The sequence below is a fragment of the Microtus ochrogaster genome, chromosome 16, assembly GCF_000317375.1.
Source record: "Microtus ochrogaster isolate Prairie Vole_2 chromosome 16, MicOch1.0, whole genome shotgun sequence".
Taxonomy (NCBI): Eukaryota; Metazoa; Chordata; class Mammalia; order Rodentia; family Cricetidae; genus Microtus; species Microtus ochrogaster.
Window position 1 is genome coordinate 28954187 of NC_022018.1, and position 17519 is coordinate 28971705.

The 17519-nt window shown below is 45.6% G+C and overlaps 1 protein-coding gene across 1 annotated transcript in view; it reads left to right on the top strand.

Moving 5' to 3' along the window:
- The window catches only part of Asb13 (ankyrin repeat and SOCS box containing 13), a 19076-nt gene extending 7366 nt beyond the window's left edge, over positions 1 to 11710 (top strand). Inside the window, exons 2-6 of the mRNA XM_005354905.2 lie at positions 534 to 721; positions 1884 to 2034; positions 3987 to 4121; positions 8319 to 8510; positions 9599 to 11710. Of these exons, the coding sequence (XP_005354962.1) occupies positions 534 to 721; positions 1884 to 2034; positions 3987 to 4121; positions 8319 to 8510; positions 9599 to 9726 (794 nt within the window). The 3' untranslated portion in view covers positions 9727 to 11710. The remainder of the gene's footprint in view (positions 1 to 533; positions 722 to 1883; positions 2035 to 3986; positions 4122 to 8318; positions 8511 to 9598) is intronic.
- Positions 11711 to 17519: the final 5809 nt, after the last annotated feature.

A 17519-nucleotide genomic window follows, 5' to 3' on the forward strand; every position in this document is an offset into this window, starting at 1 on the left:
GGATTAAAGGCGTGTGCCACCACCGCCCGGCTTTCTTTCTTTTTTTAATTTATTATTTTATTTCATGTGCATTGGTGTTTTGCCTGAATGTGTGTGTCTTTGTGAGTGTGTTGGATCCCCTGGAACTAGAGTTACAGAAAGCTGTGAGCTGCCATATGGGTGCTGGGAATTGAACCTGGGTCCTCTGGAAGAGCAGTATATGTTTTTTTGTTTTTTGTTTTTTTAGACAGGAGTTCTCTGTGTAGCCCTGGCTTGTAGATCGGGCTGGCCTTGAACTCACAAAGATACGCTTGCCTCTTTGTCTCCTGAGTGCTGGGATTAAAGGCATGGGCCATCACTGCCAGGTGCAGTATGTGCTTTTAACCGCTGAGTCATCTCTCCAGCCCTGCTTATGGATTTTAATCGGACCATCAGGATCAATTGCATAGCCACATACGGTATATTGGCTGCCACTGGGTCCTGGAGTCTCACATGTGTTCATTTGTCCTGATGGCAGTAGGAGGGTTTTAGTAAGGACTCTGTTTCCTCTGCAGGTTTTTGGGTGGAGCGCACCCCTGTGCATGAGGCAGCTCAGCGGGGCGAGAGCCTTCAACTTCAGCAGCTGATTGAGAGTGGAGCATGTGTTAATCAGGTCACCGTGGACTCCATCACGCCCCTTCATGCTGCTAGTCTGCACGGCCAGGCCCAGTGCGTGCAGCTGCTGCTGGCAGCTGGTGCCCAGGTGGGTGACCTTGTGGGGCTGATGCCTACCTAGCTGCTGCGGCTGTAGGAGTGGATGGGACAGGCTCGGGAGCATACTAGTGAGAAGTATGACTCTAAGGTCATGCAAACACGTGACTAGTCGGGGTGTTACAGTGAAACTGCTTAGGGAACTGGAAGCCATAGGGGGAGATGGGGTGGTTGCTGTGGACCAGAGCAGGGAAGTGTTTTTGGATTGGGGCAGTTTTAGCGAAGTGGTTTAGCGTAACTCTGCTTGGAGATGGCCAGGGCAGAGCAGGGCACCTATGGACCACACGCAGATTCTTAGGGTGCAGTTGGTCTTGGGCTGAACAGTTGCAGCTTAGGGTTAGCGTAGGTTCTTGGTTCCAGGTCATACAAGTGAGGTGCTGGCAAAACAACTGGGATGGGCTGGGGTGAGGAATGAAAATAACAACAAACTTCTGATCTGGTTGCCTACGGTTAGTTTTAGCGGCCAGTGGTTTCTGCAGACTACCGGCCTGCTTAGCGGAGCTGTCAGGATCTGCGCCAGCCCCTACGCTGGTGCTTATATAACGAATACCGCGCTCTGTTCTCGGAGCTCACCAGGTGAGAGCAGAGCGAAGGCAATGCACCATTTACTCTTCCCCAAAGCTTGGAATGGAACAAGTTCCGCGGTTTTCAGTGTGTAGAAGGCAAACTTCGGTCAATTCTGAGTTTGTTTTCTCTGTCTAGGGAGTTGCCTTCTTCCTGGATGCTGATTTTTCATACAAGATGAGGCATGCTAAGCAGTATGGAGCACTTTTTTTTTTTTTAAGTCAAAGCAGAGTTAAAAGTCATCTTGATTCCCATTTCCCCAGCTTGCACAGCTTGCAACTTCAGGCTCTCCCTTTCTGCCCTATGTTTATTATTTGCCTAGGGTGGTAGTATGGGTGAGGCCGAGTTTCAGCCTGCCCTGGGAGGGAAGGGAGGATGAGGGACAGACGTCTATACTTACGAGACTCGCGCACATTCCTACCTCCAAACCACACATCTTTTCTCTTTGAACTCCCTCGCCAGACTTGGTGCACAGCAGCAAACGTAATTTTAAGACACGGTCTTTCCAAAGATGGTTCTGCAGAAAGATTACAAGCGTCATCCCATTCATTTCCCTCACCCTTTGACGTTTGTTTCTTCTGTTGTTGGAGGTGGATGCGCGCAACATTGATGGCAGCACCCCTCTTTGTGACGCTTGTGCCTCAGGCAGCATCGAGTGTGTGAAGCTCTTGCTATCCTATGGGGCGAAGGTCAACCCTCCTCTGTACACAGCATCCCCGCTACACGAGGCCTGCATGAGTGGTGAGTCTATGTGTCAGGGCCCATTGGAATGGCCCAGTATAAAGCACTTAGAGCCCAGAGGAGGATAGTGGCCTGTGTCCATGGGGGAGGGACCCGATTCTTCTTGAAGAAAAGAATTCAGTCAGGAAACATGGTTTAAGCAGAAGTTTTTCTAAAACAAAGACTCCACAGAAAGATTGGAATGTGCCATCCCATGGTGTGTGCAGCCCAGAGAATTCTGAGTTGTGGATCATAAAGAAGTTTTTATGAATATTTGTGAGGTAGGATGCATATTCTTCTCCTAAATTATGGTGGATTAGACTTTCCATTTTAGGGTCTTATGATATTCTAAGAAAACAAAACCCATCAAAGGAGAGGTATGTGTCAAAACCCTCAATGCTAGTGATATTATAATGATGTCAGGTTGTTGGGATGTGGACCCTTCAGTAACATGCATGTGTTGGGAAAGGCCTTGGTGTTTTAGTCTCTGATACACTGGGAACAACCTAATTGAAGCTTCAATGATGTCTATCCATAATGGCTATTTGACCATCAGGAGACGTAGTTGCTAAGATATGGCTACAGGTTTCCTTGGTTTCCTTACATCTAGCTCCTTGCCCACCCAGTATCAAGTAGGATTTGGTCCGAGGGAAAGGTACAAAAATGAGGTAAAAAGTGACTCAGAGTCAGCTGGGAGCAATGGAAGTGCCTGAAAAGAATTTATCTAGGAGCAGGGACCTTTGGGAGAGGGGACTGTGTGGTGGTTGCAATGTTAATGAGGTTGGCCAGCAGTGGGTGTGGGGTTAAGTTTTAGGGATGGGGATGGTTACTAGGTAGCTATCAGCAATGAGGTGGTAATTAAGTGATATGAGGAGATGAATGATTGGCCGTGGTGGCAGAGGCAGGCAGATCTGTGAGTTCAAGCCCAGCCTTGTCTACAGAGTGAGTTCCAGGACAGTCAAAACTATTACACAGAGAAACCCTGCCTCAAAAGAACAACAACAAAAACCAAAAACACAAAGAACAACAACATGAAAGAAAGAAAGAAAAAAAGAAAGAAAGAAAGAAAGAAAGAAAGAAAAGAAAAGAAAAAAGAGAAGATGGAGTCTGTAGCAGAATCTTCCTGGAGAGGAGGGAAGTGGGGGATCCCAATCCAAACCTGCCCTGAAGACAAGGAGGTGCCGGAGGGCAACTTCCAGAGTGAGAAAGTCAGAGAAAGGTTCCTTCTTCCCAGAGACTGACCGGATGACAGCAGCTATGTGCACTTTCTGTAACTTGGATGCTCTCCAGACACGGTGCCGGGAAACTTGGAGATGAGGATCGGGATGCTTTCTTTCTTTCTTTCTTTTTTTTTTTTTTTGGGTTTTTTTTTCGAGACAGGGTTTCTCTGTGGTTTTGGAGCCTGTCCTGGAACTAGCTCTTGTAGACCAGGCTGGTCTCGAACTCACAGAGATCCGCCTGCCTCTGCCTCCCGAGTGCTGGGATTAAAGGCGTGCGCCACCACCGCCCGGCCTGGGATGGTTTCTTTTTTTTTATCTTTTTTTTTTAAATTTATTTATTTATTAAGGATTTCTGCCTCCTCCCCGCCACCGCCTCCCATTTCCCTCCCCCTCCCCCGATCAAGTCCCTCTCCCTCATCAGCTTGAAGAGCAATCAGGGTTCCCTGATCGGGATGGTTTCTGATCCCTGTGTCCAAGTGGTTTCCCACATCTTCTGTCCTCAGCACAGAAGGGAGGTGGCCCTGACCCTTTCCTTTTACTACCAAGTGCACTAAGAACTCCTGAGGGGGACAGGGGAGATGTCTTTGTATTCTTCTAGGGCCTTGCCGAGGTACCAGCTGCTTTGTATGTTGAGATATAGGCTGTTTACCCTCTGTTCAGGGCAGTGCCACCTTTTCAGCTGCTGCTTGTTATGGTTACCATTTCCAGTATACGTGTTCATGAACATCTCCATCTCTCCCCTTTTGTTTTAAGGGAGTTCTGAATGTGTGCGGCTTCTTATTGATGTTGGGGCCAATCTGGAAGCTCACGATTGCCATTTCGGGACCCCTCTACATGTTGCCTGTGCACGAGAGCATTTGGACTGTGCCAAAGTGTTGCTCAATGCAGGTATGCTGCTGTTTATCCAAGCTAGTATTTACCCGAGTGGATGTGTTACCTGCGCTGCACTAGCAGAGGTTTGGGTAGTGGAAGCAGACAGAAAACGGTTTGAAATTGGTTCTCCCACCACTCAGAGAGAACTTGTGCCTTAGCTTCTATATCTATAGGACTAGAAAAATAGCACCTATTTTCCCAGGTGTTGGGAATATTCTCAATAATGTTTCTATAATGTCTGGTATACAGTCAACATTTATTTGTGCGTGTGTGTGTGTGCATGTGTACGTGTGTGTGTATTGTACACGTACCAGAGGGGCGTGTTAGGTGTCCTGCTTTACCTCTCTCTGTTCTGCCTTATTCCCTTCAGGCAGGCTCTCTCACTGAACTGTGAGCTAGGCTGGCAACCAGCAAACCTCTTCTCTCTACCCCTCACAGAACATGGTTACGTTCCACAGAGCCATATGTGGGTCCTGGAGATCTGAACTCAGGTCCTCTTGTTTGTACAGCAAGTAGCCCAACTTGATGAGTCATCTCAGATCCATGGATGTTATTTTTAGCAAATAAAGGCAGCAGTCCATCATGTCTGCCTGATGAGGTTTTGCTATCTGAATCTGAGTCAGAGTTGTACTGGGAAATGGTGTTGGCAGCAAATAGGAGAACAGAACAGGTATAATCTGGCTCGTGGCGGGTGTTTTAAAAAGGCTTTCTGGAGAGAGACTCCCAAAGTGAACAGAAGGTCTGCACATGTTTGGGATAGGTGAAATCTTTTTTGCCTTTCAGAATACTTAAGTCTTTGGCTCGTTGACTCCATGAATACAGGCCCTAACAGTCCCTGGATGGCCGCTGGAATGAAGAAACCAATTACTACTGGGTTAACAATGAAGTCATTTCTTGATTCATGTGACAAAACTTGACAAGTGTAGCAGAAGTATAGTCATTCTAAGCTCATGGTTCCAGAGTGTCACTATGACTTTGAATTTCGAAATCTGCTTTTCTTTTTTTTTTTTTTTAAAAAGATTTATTTATTTATTATGTATACAACATTCTGCCTCGATGTATGACCGCATGCCAGAGGAGGGCACCAGATCTCAGTACAGATGGCTGTGAGCCACCATGTGGTTGCTGGGAATTGAACTCAGGACCTCCGGAAGAGCAGTCAGTGCTCTTAACCTCTGAGCCACCTCTCCAGCCCGAAATCTGCTTTTCTTACGTTAGCTGGCTACTATGATAGTGGATAAATGGATGCAGCTGATACAAGCTGTGTGTGTGTGTGTGTGTGTGTGTACATGTGTGTATGCATGTGTGTATGTATGAGAGAGAGAGAGAGAGAGAGAGAGAGAGAGAGAGAGAGAGAGAAAGAGAGAGAGAGAGAGAGATCTCTTGTAGCTTTTTCAGAAGAGTGAAGCTTCTCCTTTCCTGGTGTCACTAGCTTACCTCTCCCAAGGCTTCATTGGCTTAAACGAGGTCTTGTGTCCAAACCTGATCCCTGGAGTCCAGCTTTGTCAGCTTCGGATTGGGTGACTTGAACCAATTACTATAACAGAGGAAAAGGGATTGGAGCAGTCAGAGCCCACCCTGGAGTTGAGGGGAGGTCTGTTTGCTCACCCCACCCCAACTCCCAACACTTTTTTAAAGGGAAATTTCTATACCTCGAGGATGAGTAGAATTTGGGGTAGGGGGCATCTCCTTTCTCCACAGAGGAAGTTAAGCACCAAGGGCAGATGCAGTCTGGGGCAGAATGTACCAGGAAAGCAGAAAAGAGGGGCCCGAGCCTTGATCCAAACAGGAACTGAAGACGGGAGGAGCCAGGAAGAGGCAGACCAGATACCACTTTAATTTCTCATGGGCTCCCTCTACAGATTTTTTTTTTTTTTTTTTTTTTTTACATTTTTTTCCCCTTTGATCTGCTTTCTCCTTGTGAAGTATTTCCAACCCTCATAGAAGCAGAGTGAGGTAGCATAGTCCTAGGTACTCACACATGGAGTCTTATAAAAGCAATGCGTTTCTATACTGCGGAGGCCCAGTCATAGGCCTGTTGTGGGCCTAAGGAGAGCCCCATTCCACATCTCCAGAAAAAGTGCAGTAGGTGCTTCTGCAGTGACAGCAAAGGTCCTGACTCCGGTGGAGGAGCTGAGCCATATACGGGGAGGATGTACTGCACTCCACAGTGAACCAAGAGACAGTTGCGCCTTTCTCGTGTAGGGAGAGAGGCTGAGTTAAGGAACTAGGTTCTGTTTGCAGAGGATGAGAACTGGTGAGGGTCAGAGTCCAGTTATTATGGTTAAGTAACGTTCCATCTGATCACTAACAGTAAATATTTAACTCTAAGGGGAACGCCCAGAAGCGGGTAGTTAAGGATTATTTGCGCTTCCACCTCCTTGGCAGAGCCCGTGTTACCGTGTGTTGAGTCATTTGTGCCGCTGTCCAGGGCTGGGGCAGTTCGCAGCTGTGCGCAAGGATGCTGGGCAGCCCTCACTTCACTGCTCTCTGTTTTACTCCAAATCACATTAATCCTTTCTTGTTTTTGAAGTTAGGATTTTGCTAGGGAGCCAGCTTTGAACCCTTTCTCCAGGCATGAAATTGACAGTTCTTAGGGCCTAGAAGGCGCTTTACCACCTCCTCCACATGGCCAAGATGTGAAATGCTCATTGTGCCACAAAGCCTCTCCCTTTTGACATTTCCCCTCCCCGCCCCCTCTCCTTTTGTTCCCGCTCCAACTTTCTAACAAAAATCTGCCCGCGTTCATCACCTCTCGCTGTTTCTGCTTTCATTGAGCACTAACTTGAGCCCATAGAGATTGCCGTGCAGAGATTGCCGTGCAGAGATTGCCGTGCAGAGATTGCCGTGCACACGCGTGGTCTGATGTTTCCAGCCGGCTTCCTGCTTTTTCCCTCCTTCCTTTCTACCCAATCAAATAATACACATTACAGAAAAATCTCATTGTTTACCTTGGGAAGGCCAGTTTGAAAGAGTCACTCAGGGTCCAAGGCCTTATCTCAGGAGCCAAGGTAGCTAACAGCCAGGAAGGAGGGGTGTCTGTTCCAGATCTTTCCTGCTTCCTCTTTCTCTCTGACCTTGAGGGTATTTTGCTTTTGTGAAGTCTTTTTCTGCGCCGTTAAAATCGAGGTAATCACATTCCTTCCTGGTTGGCAAGAATATTGCAAGAATCAATAGGGGAAAGCCACTTGGACTTTAGACTCTGTGGTCTTTACAATTTAGACCATTACAAATTGTGTATCCAGCATTAAAATTTATTTTTGCACAATGGTTACAACAGTCTAAAAATAATTTACTCCTATAAGGAAATATTGAAAGAAAACCATCTGAGGGAAGAGAGGGATTGGTTTGTGGGGCAATTACAAAATTTCATGCCGTAAATTATATGTGTGACTCTTCTACCAAAGTTAACTTCTTCTACCAAACAAATTCTGAGGCCTTGGAAAATCCATTTATATAGAACCAGTGGGTCAAGAAGGTCGTTTCACAGAGACCACTCTGTCATCATAATTTTTAACTTTCAAATATTTATCTTAAACTTTTATTTCTTGTGATTGCAAGCATGTGAGCTCAGGTGTGCATGCCTTGGTGCATTTGTGTTATCAGAGGACAGTTTTGTGGAGTTGGTTCTCTCCTTCCCTCTTTTTGTGGGTTCTGGGGATTGGGTTCAGCTCACCAGGCTTGTGCTGAGCCATCTTGCCAGGCTAAGTCTTTATTTTTTTTAATGCATTTTAAAATGATGTATTTAGTTACTAATTCTTTGGAGCTTTCTGTATGCCCCCAGAAAGATAAGAGTGGAGCTGAGTTCACAGCGAACCTCCAAACACATAATGTGTTTCCTGTGGCAGAGCAGCTGTGTCATGTGGTGTGTCTGTATAAAGCTGCAGGATTTGGGCGACTCAGGATGATCCTCTAGAAATCTAGGGACCCGTGAGGACAGACTCTAGGACACATCAGAACAGACACTTGACACATTAGAAGCCTTTTATTTTGCTTTATATATACTTATTGCTGCCCTCACTTTCATAAGGAAAAATAATTATTCCTCTTGGATTTTGAGAAGGCACAGAAGAGTGCGTCTTGATTTTGTTTTCTGGGCGGGGATTGCTTTGGTGTTCTGCCAAAGGATGATTTGTAGGTCAGTTTTCTTCGTGGTTCCATGTCCTCCCTTTGGTGATGGATATTTTCTGCTTTGTCCACCCCCCACCCCAGGGGCCAATGTGAACGCAGCAAAACTGCACGAGACCGCCCTTCATCACGCGGCCAAAGTAAAGAATGTCGACCTCATTGAGATGCTCATAGAGTTTGGAGGCAACATCTACGCCCGGGACAACCGGGGGAAGAAGCCCTCAGACTACACGTGGAGCAGCAGTGCCCCAGCCAAGTGCTTTGAGTACTATGAAAGTGAGCCAGGCTCTGCTGTGCAAATATCCCCATATCCCTGTGTCTTAGTTAGGGCCTGTTGCTGCGACAGAACAAACACCATGTCCAAATAGCAAGTTGGGGAGAAAAAGCTTTATTTGGCTTACATTTCCATATTGTTGTTCATCATCAATGGAAGTCAGGACAGGGACTCAGACAGGGCAGGATCCTAGAGGCAGGAGCTGATGCAAAGGTCATGGAGGGGAGCTGCTTACTGGTTTGCTTCCCCAGGTTTGCTCAGCCTGCTTTCTTATAGAAGCCAAGGCCACCAGCTTAGTGATGGCCCCACCTACCATAGGCTTAGCCTTCCCTCACTGCCTAGTAATTGAGAAAATGCCTTACAGCTGGATCTCATGAAGGCATTTACTCAATTGAGGCTCCTTCCTCTCTGTTGACTCTAACTTGTGACAAGTTGACAGAAAACCAGTCAGTACAACCCGGTTGCCAGGAACCCCTACCAATCACCTTGGGTCCCCAGTTTGCTATCTCTCCTTGAATTTATGCTGACCGCTTTGAGTTGACTCCTGAGCTCCTGTCCTTGGCTGCTAGGATGTACTGGGAATACTTCCGTCTCTGGGGACCGTTTTGTACTGAAGCACCAGCTCTTGCTGTATTCCTTGGCCTGTGGCCCCACTGAGGAAAAAAGCCTACAGTAACATGAGCAGGCTGCTAGCACCTTTCCTTGCGTAAACCCTTCAGTCATGTCTCGTTTGGCTGGATGTATGACAAATGAGCCTCTTAGCCACAAATTAGTTCTTTGCTGATAAATCTATTTGCCAAATACTGTCAAAATCAAAGCAACAATCCCATCCCCTCCAACAAAACAAAAGACCCCTGTCTCGAAGGACCCAACCCCACAGGATGAATCCCTGTGGACGCTACCTGAGCCTTGTTACCTGACTTCATTCTCTGGTCCCTGGCTATCCGACTTTCCAGGGATGACATGTGATCCATCCTAATTCTAGGGGGAAGGGAGGCTCTTCCAGTTCTGCCTTAGCACTCATTAAGTCACAGGATGTACTTCTTCTAGAAATTACCCTCTTACATTTCCTTGTCTTTTTTTTCCCCAGAGACACCTCTTACACTCTCCCAGCTCTGCAGAGTGAGCTTGAGGAAGGCCACTGGTGTTCGAGGGCTAGAGAAAGTCGCCAAGTTAAACATCCCTCCACGGCTCATCGACTACCTTTCCTATAACTGAGCTGCAAGCAGGGGCTGGATAGGCTGGTGACTTGCCTGGCTATCGCCTTGCTGTGCCCAGCCTTGGGCCCTAAGGAGTTCTGCCTGTTTCTCCGAAACACTGTCGTTGCTATAGATAGATTGACGCTACGCTGTGTTCTTTTTGGCTGTCCTTTTGACGTCTTCCACTGAACCCTGGAGAAGATCTCCGAAGCACCAGGTGGCCCGTGTCTGACGTCACAGTTGTGGATGTAACCCTTGCTAGTCTTCTGGAACTAATTCTGTCATTCTAGGCTGGGCTCAGTTCTCCAGCTTTCCTCTTGTCACTGACTTCCCTCTAAGGCACTCAAGACAGACAGCTCAGGGTGCACAGGGAATGCTGGGAACTCAGGACACTGATGCTGATTTTCCTATATCTGGGTGCCATGCCACAGAAGAAGCATCAGGTTCTAAGCACCTGACCCAGTGACCTGGGATGACCATTCTGCTGGCATTTTGCCACTCGGACAGTCTTTCTGGGGTAGCAGCTGGCACTTTCCAAGGTCTCCCTGCACCCAGGTATATCTCTCAGGGGCTTACAGATCAGAGTAGAAAAGGCTCAGCCTTTGTACCCTGACATCTAACAGTGTTTCATAGGACTCAATTCTTTTTAAAAAGTTTATGTTGGGTCTAGAGAGATAGCTCAGGACCAGAGTTCAGTTCCCAGCACCCACACCAGGCAGCTTGCAATGGTCTATTACTTCAGCTCCAGGGGATCCGACACCCTCTTCTGGCCTCCTCAAGTATTCACATATATATATGTATATACGCATACACATGCACACACACATAGAGAAGCATACATAAAAAGTAATAAAATCTTCTTAAAAGATTTAAAAGTTTATGTTGGAAAACTTTTAGAATATGTATACACACATATATGTATATATATGTCTCTATGCATATATGTATTCTGTAACAAGATTTATAATGAGCCATGTAAACAATATAAACAATAGGTAATATGAAAGCGTGTATTCCCTTGGATAGTCATTTCCAATGTAAAGGGCTGTTAGAAGACTCTTTGAGACAGGGTCTCACCACGTGACTCTGGCTGCCCTGAAACTTGCTATATAGATCAGGCTGGCCTTGAACTCATAGAAATCCACCTGCCTCTGCCCCTTGAGTGCTGTGATTAAAGCTGTGCACCACCATGCCCTGCTGTTTGAAGGCTGTTTCAGGATTGTTGTTCATTTGTTTCTCTGTTTGCCAAATGGAGTCTTCACCCACCCTTTAAAGATAATTCCTTGAAGCTGCAAAACTAGTAAAACTGAGTGGCAGCACCCCAGCACCCATGAATTTATTTTTCTTGCTTCTGGAATGTCTATCATACATAAGATATTAATGTAAGACTTGAATCAGATGAGAACGAGATTCATCAGCCAAGGCAGGAAAGGAAAGTGGGCACAATCCCTTTCTGTAGTAATAAAAACAAGCCCTACATTGTGGATGAAACATCAAGTCTTGCATTTGTACTGGATTTTCCTGATTAACATTCTATATTTTTTTGGGTGGGATATTTCAAGACAGGGTTTCTTTTTTGTGTAGCTTTGGAGCCTGTCCTGAGACTTGCTCTTTAGACCAGGCTGACCTCGAACTTACAGAGATCTGCCTGCCTTTGCTTTCCAAAGTGCTAGGATTAAAGGCATGTGCCATCACCGCCTGGCAACATTCTACATCTTAATAATACTGATAAACCCCCACGTACAACAGGCAAAACTAGAGAATTTTTTACTAGCCATTCTATACCAAGAAAAGCCACCTTCTTTCAGTTATATATAAGTTCTAAACAAATCCATGTTTCTGCATGTAATACTAATAACAATCACTTTAAAAGGGTACTGGATTCTGCCTCTTTCCTCTTTGTAAGAGTCTTGCCTCTAGCAATACCAGCTCCATCCAGTTTATCTTTTAGTATAGAATAGAGTTCCTTCACCATTATTGCTCAATAAAAATAGTTGAATGAAGTTTGTCCTTGTGTCTTATTTTCAAGGACACATATGCCAAGATGGGCTTCATCCTGTGAAAGCACAGTAGGGTCACTCCCTATCATGGAGATCCGATGACTAGCATTTTGGGTCCTGTGGTGACATTTTTTTTTATGATCTAACAAATAAAGCTTGCCTGAGGATCAGAGTACAGAGCTAGCCACACTAGTTAGTTATAGAGGCCAGGCAGTGGTGGCACACACCTTTAATCCCAGCACTCGGGAGACAGAAGCAGATGGATCTCTATGAGTTCAAGGCCATCCTGGGCTACACAAAATTGATATAAAAATTTTCTCTAGGGCTGGAGAGATGGCTCAGTGGTTGAGAGCATTGCCTGCTCTTCCAAAGGTCCTGAGTTCATTTCCCAGCAACCACATGGTGGCTCACAACCATCTGTGATGAGGTCTGGTGCCCTCTTCTGGCCTGCAGACATACACACAGACAGAACATTGTATACATAATAAAATAAATATTTAAAAAAAATTAAAAAAAATTTCTCTCCAAGAGAGACAGAGCTCACACAAAGGTGATCCTGGCATTTCGGATCACACTTCTTTAATTCCAGCACTAGGGAGGTGGAGACAGGAGTGATATGGCTGGGTAGAGAGAGGAATATAAGGCAGGAAGAGACAGGAACTCAGTGCATGTTGAGGAACAGACTAAGGATGCAGTCTGAGGACAGCATCGCCCCTCTGGTCTGAGCATTGGTAGAGGTAAGAGCTCTAGTGGCTGGCCACTCTGCTTCTCTAATCCTTTAGCCTTCACCCCAATATCTGACTGCGAGTTTTTATTATTAAAACCAAGTAGAATTCACTACTCACTATGTAGCTTTGCTGTCCTGGAACTCAATATCTAGACCAGGCTGGCCTCAAACTCAGAGATTCCCCTGCCTCTGCCTCCCACGTGCTGGGGTCAAAGGCATGTGTCACTTCACTCGGCTCCTTGTCCACTATTAAGCAGGGCTGTGATGATAGAAAGTTTCTTTGCATCTGTAGGTGGGCCCGAATTGTGTCAGCTATAAAGCTGGGGTAACAGTTCAAACTTGGATCCCAAAAATGATCTTGACTAACCACTGACTGATCTTTTTACCCTACGAGTAAGAAATGTTCGGTCCTGACAGTGCCCCGGGGCGAGGAGGGAGCTCCGGGCAAAGCCGAAGCTCCAGCCCCCAGTGGAGATCCGGGGCAGACGGGTCTCCCGAGTCATTTTGGCACCAATGTTCTTTCTGTTCTGTCTGCTTCTTGCTTGCTCTTCTTGTTCTTCTTCGGATGCGAAAGGACGCAAGACACAACAAAAGTAGACCGCGAGCTTTATTGCAGCATGCGGGAGAGAAGGGGAAAAGAGAGAGAACAGATGGCTTTCCAGCTTTTAAAGGGTTCCCCACGCACGTGCGTCAAACGCCACGTTCTGCGCCTGTGCAGCCTTTGCGTGAACCGCTAGGGGCTCCTAGGAAATGTAGTTCCCCAGGCGAGCTACGCTCAGTGGCCTTCTGGGGAATAACAATGAGACCCATTATTTTTGTTGGTTTTTGTGGGGCTGAAGCTAGGTGACTGAAGGGTGCTTAAATAAACCTGAAGTTCTCCTCAAGTGTCAAAGGTATACGGTTATGATTGATCTCTGGTATGGTTCATGTTTGTAGATCTTACGCTTGTCTAAGTCATTCTCTTTTTGCCTTTGGGAAGTGTCATAATTTCAGGGGGGTACTGTTGACATCTTGAAACTCTATGTGCAGTGGAAATTCTGGAGAAGATATTTACAATATATAAAATAAACAACATAGTAAAAAATATAAAACTAGCTGGGCATGGTGGTATGTTGTTGGCTTTTTAATTTTTTTTAACTCTTTGGGGGCTCAGCACCCAGCTCCCAAATAAATACACAGTGATTTATTCTTACTTATGAATGCCCGGCCTTAGCTTGGCTTGTTTCTAGCCAGCTTTTCTAACTTAAATTATCCTGTTTCTCTTTGACTACATTTTGCCTCTGGGCTTTTACCTTCATTCTATATATCTTTCTTTCCATTTTATTCCGTGGCTGTCTGTGTGCCTGGGTGGCAAGCCCCTGGCCCCCTCCTCCTTTTCTCACTCCTCCCCTGCTCTTCTCTAGATTTCACCTTTTGTTTATTCTCTCTGCCTGCCAGCCCTGCCTATTCTTTCTCCCAAGTAGCTACTGGCTGTTCAACTCTTTATTAGACCAATCAAATGCTTTAGGCAGGCAAAGTAACAAAGCTTTACAGAACCAAATAAATGCAACTTAAGAGAATGCAACACATCTTTGCATCATTAAACAAATATTCCATAGCATAAATGAATGCAACATATTTTAAACTAATATTCCATAACAGTGGTACACACTTTTAATCCTAACACTCAGGAGGCATAAGCAGGAGGAACTCCATGAGTTTGAAGCCAGCCTACATAGCAAGTTCCAGGACAGCCAAGGCTATATATATATTAAGATCCTGTCTTGGCACAAGCACGCACACACACACACACACACACACACACACACACACACACACACACACACAGAGAGAGAGAGAGAGAGAGAGAGAGAGAGAGAGAGAGAGAGAATGGGAAGAGAAAGGTTACCAAGGAGTTCCAGTGGTTTTTTTTTTTTATCTATTTTTAATTCTTATTTTTATTGTACATGTATAAATGCTTTGCCTACATATATATCTTTGCCTTACATGTGTGCCTTGTGCCAGTGGAGGCTAGATGAGGGTATCAAATGTCTTGAAACTGTAGTTACAGATCATTGTGAGCAACCATATGGATGCTGGGAATCAAACTCAGGTCCTCTGAAACATCATCCAGTGCTTTTAACTGCTGAGCCAAATCTCTAGCTCTTTAGAAAAAGCTAATGCATAGAGAAGCATCATCAACATGCAAAAGACCTTTCTAAAAAAGAAATACAAAGGGGAGAAAGAGAACTGCATGAGTTTTATAAACTGGATTCTCTGTGCTATGAAACAGAGGTTTGAGTTATGTGATCTCTGTTCCTCTATAGGCACTGACTTATTTTGGACCTATTATTAGATAAACTAAATCTGACGGCCCTGGCTATGCTCCTTGGCTTACAGATTTGCTCTCATCTCCTCTAAAGGAAAACGCTGGATAAAATACCATTCAGGGTTCAGTCCTACTGCTCCTACATGACTCACCTCTTAGATGATTGCAAGACTTCTATTTTAGAGGTGCCATAGCAAAGTCCCCAGCTTCAAGCCCTGCCTAAGAGATTATTCTGTATTTGCATCAGTTACGCCAGCTTGTACTGTGCAGGAGGCTGGGCAACCCCATTCCTGAGTGCCTCCTGGCCTCTGCAGGTTTAAGGCATGGGGCTGGAGGGGGAAGAAGGGATGCTGATGAATGCAAGAAACTATTTATTTATTTATTTATTTATTTATTTATTTATTTATTTACTTACTTACTTATTTATTTATATTTCTATCTGGGTGACTTACAGTCTTCCAGGTAAGGAATTGAGCCTTATCTTTTCCTGTGCTCCCAAAATACTACCTACGATAATCCACCCAACTTCTAGGTAAGTTTTCAGAGAGTTGAGAAATCATTTGTGACAAAAAGAACACCTTGGCATGCTTGGTTCTTCCCCAGGTTGCTTGATTAGAAAGCAGGCTTTCTTCTGGGAGACACCCTTCCCTTCTGAGCAGTGACGTTTCTCATTCACCAAAGAGGACATAAAAATTGGTCTGAGAACAAAGCCCTCCGGCTCACTCATATTGCAAGCAGCTGAGCTGCCCACAGTCTAAGGCTGTACCACAAAAGCATTGGCAAGCTGTGGACTGTGTCTGCCATTTGGACAGCCCCACGCTTTGTGGAAGGGCCTAGAAGTTATCCCCAGTCCCTAGAGTCTTTGCTTGCTTTCTTTTTCTACCCTGGTAGCACATGGCCTTGAGAGCTAGGCTTCAGTTACACCCTCAGGGAAGTCATATTATTCTGGCAACTTGAATGAAATCGTGTTTTAGGTTGGTCCAGTCTAAACAGTGTCTCTGAAAAAGCCTAAAGTTTCCAAACGATGAATAAATGAAGAGACTCATATTCACTCTTGGTCTCATTTATTTGTTTAAAGAAGATTTTACTTCCCTGCAGCTGGTCTCCAGGTGTACGCTTCTTGGGATCACAGCCTTTGAAGCTGGGGAGAATTTGCTCCTGAGCTCCAAGCCAGGACATTTCCCTTGTTTATGAGTCTGCATGCCAAGGGCTCAGCAAAGGCAACTCCCACTGCATTGCCTTTGGGTATTAACCTGAGTCCTGAGGCTCGTCGTGGTCCATGAGGGACAGAGCAGTGAGACAGGACAGGAAGACATATTCATTCATCGCTTGGCCCCCCTTTTTTCCCATCCTTCTCCCTTTAGTTTTCCTTTTATTCACCCATTACCAGGTTTTGTTTCACATTCTCCACGGAGCCCTGATGATGTGGGAAGAAACCTAGAAACAGTTCTTATCCTAGATTTCAGAGTCCTTTTTTCCAGGGAAGAGACACAGGAGTGTGCAGCATGTGGCTGGCAATGGTCTAGTTTCACAGGCTGGATCTTCTCTCCCCGTGGTGTTAGGATGTGAAGCCTCTGGGAGGAATGAGGTTGGAGGGTGGAGCCTTTATGATTAGGGCCTTCATGAGAAAGCCACTTTCTTTCCTTGCTGTCGCAAAACACCTGACAGAAGTGAGGGTGTTTATTTTGGCTCTCAGTTTGTGGGAATCCAGTCCATCATGGAAGAGAGGCTGGAGTAAAGCTTGTGGTATGGCTCCATATCTAGGACCATCAGAAAGCAGAGAGCACAGACCAGAAGCTGGACTGGATCACAACTCTCAAGGCTGGCCATTCCCCGGTGATGCATTTCCTCCAGTGAGGCCCTGTCTCCTAAAGTTTCACAACCTCCCAAAAAGCAGTGCCAGTAGCTAGGCACCAGGAATTCAAACACATGAGCCTGTTTGGGTTGGGGGGCATTTTTGCATCCAAGCTATAGTAGTGGCCTTATGAAGAGAATCTCTGGAGAGTTGCTTTGTCCTTCCTATCACATGAGGATGCAGTGAGAAGTGCCACACATGAGCCAGGACACAGTTCTTTACAGAAGCAAATATTTTAAGTGATTCCTGTCTCCCCAGTCAGCCCATAACAATGCATGTTTTCACATTCAGTTAACAATTAATGAATATCATTGACTGACTATTGACAGAGCTTAGATTTGGCCACATCCTGTCCAGGTAATGAAGGAGAACTGCCAAGTCACCAAAGGTGCTGTTCTGCCCAGGCTGTGGGGGAAGACATCATGGGAGTGTGTCTCATTGCGGCAAGTGATTATGATGTGTCTGAAAGACAGAAAGAGTGAACAAACACTAGAAACCTAACGTGACCATACAAAGTACAGTTTGAAAGACACGCGTGAAGAAGAGAGGAGAAAGTTTTATCCAATTTCTGAAAGTATTTCTGAGACTTGGATGGACTGTGAAAGTTCACTTGATATGGATTGTATCTTGAATTTTTTCCAAATAAAGAAGTTTCTTATGTTAAGGAGATAGCTTGGTTAATGTCTGTAAACACAAGACATGAGTTTAATCCCTAGTATCCACTAAGAAGAAGAAAGAGGAGGAGGAGGAAGAGGAGGGGGAGGGGGAGGAGGAAGAAGAAGAGGAGGAGGAAGAGGAGGGGGAGGAAGAAGAGGAGGAGGAAGAAAAGGAGGAGGAAGAGGAGGGGGAGGAAGAAGAGGAAGAGGAAGAAGAGGAGGAGGAAGAAGAGGAGGAGGAAGAGGAGGGGGAGGAAGAAGAGGAA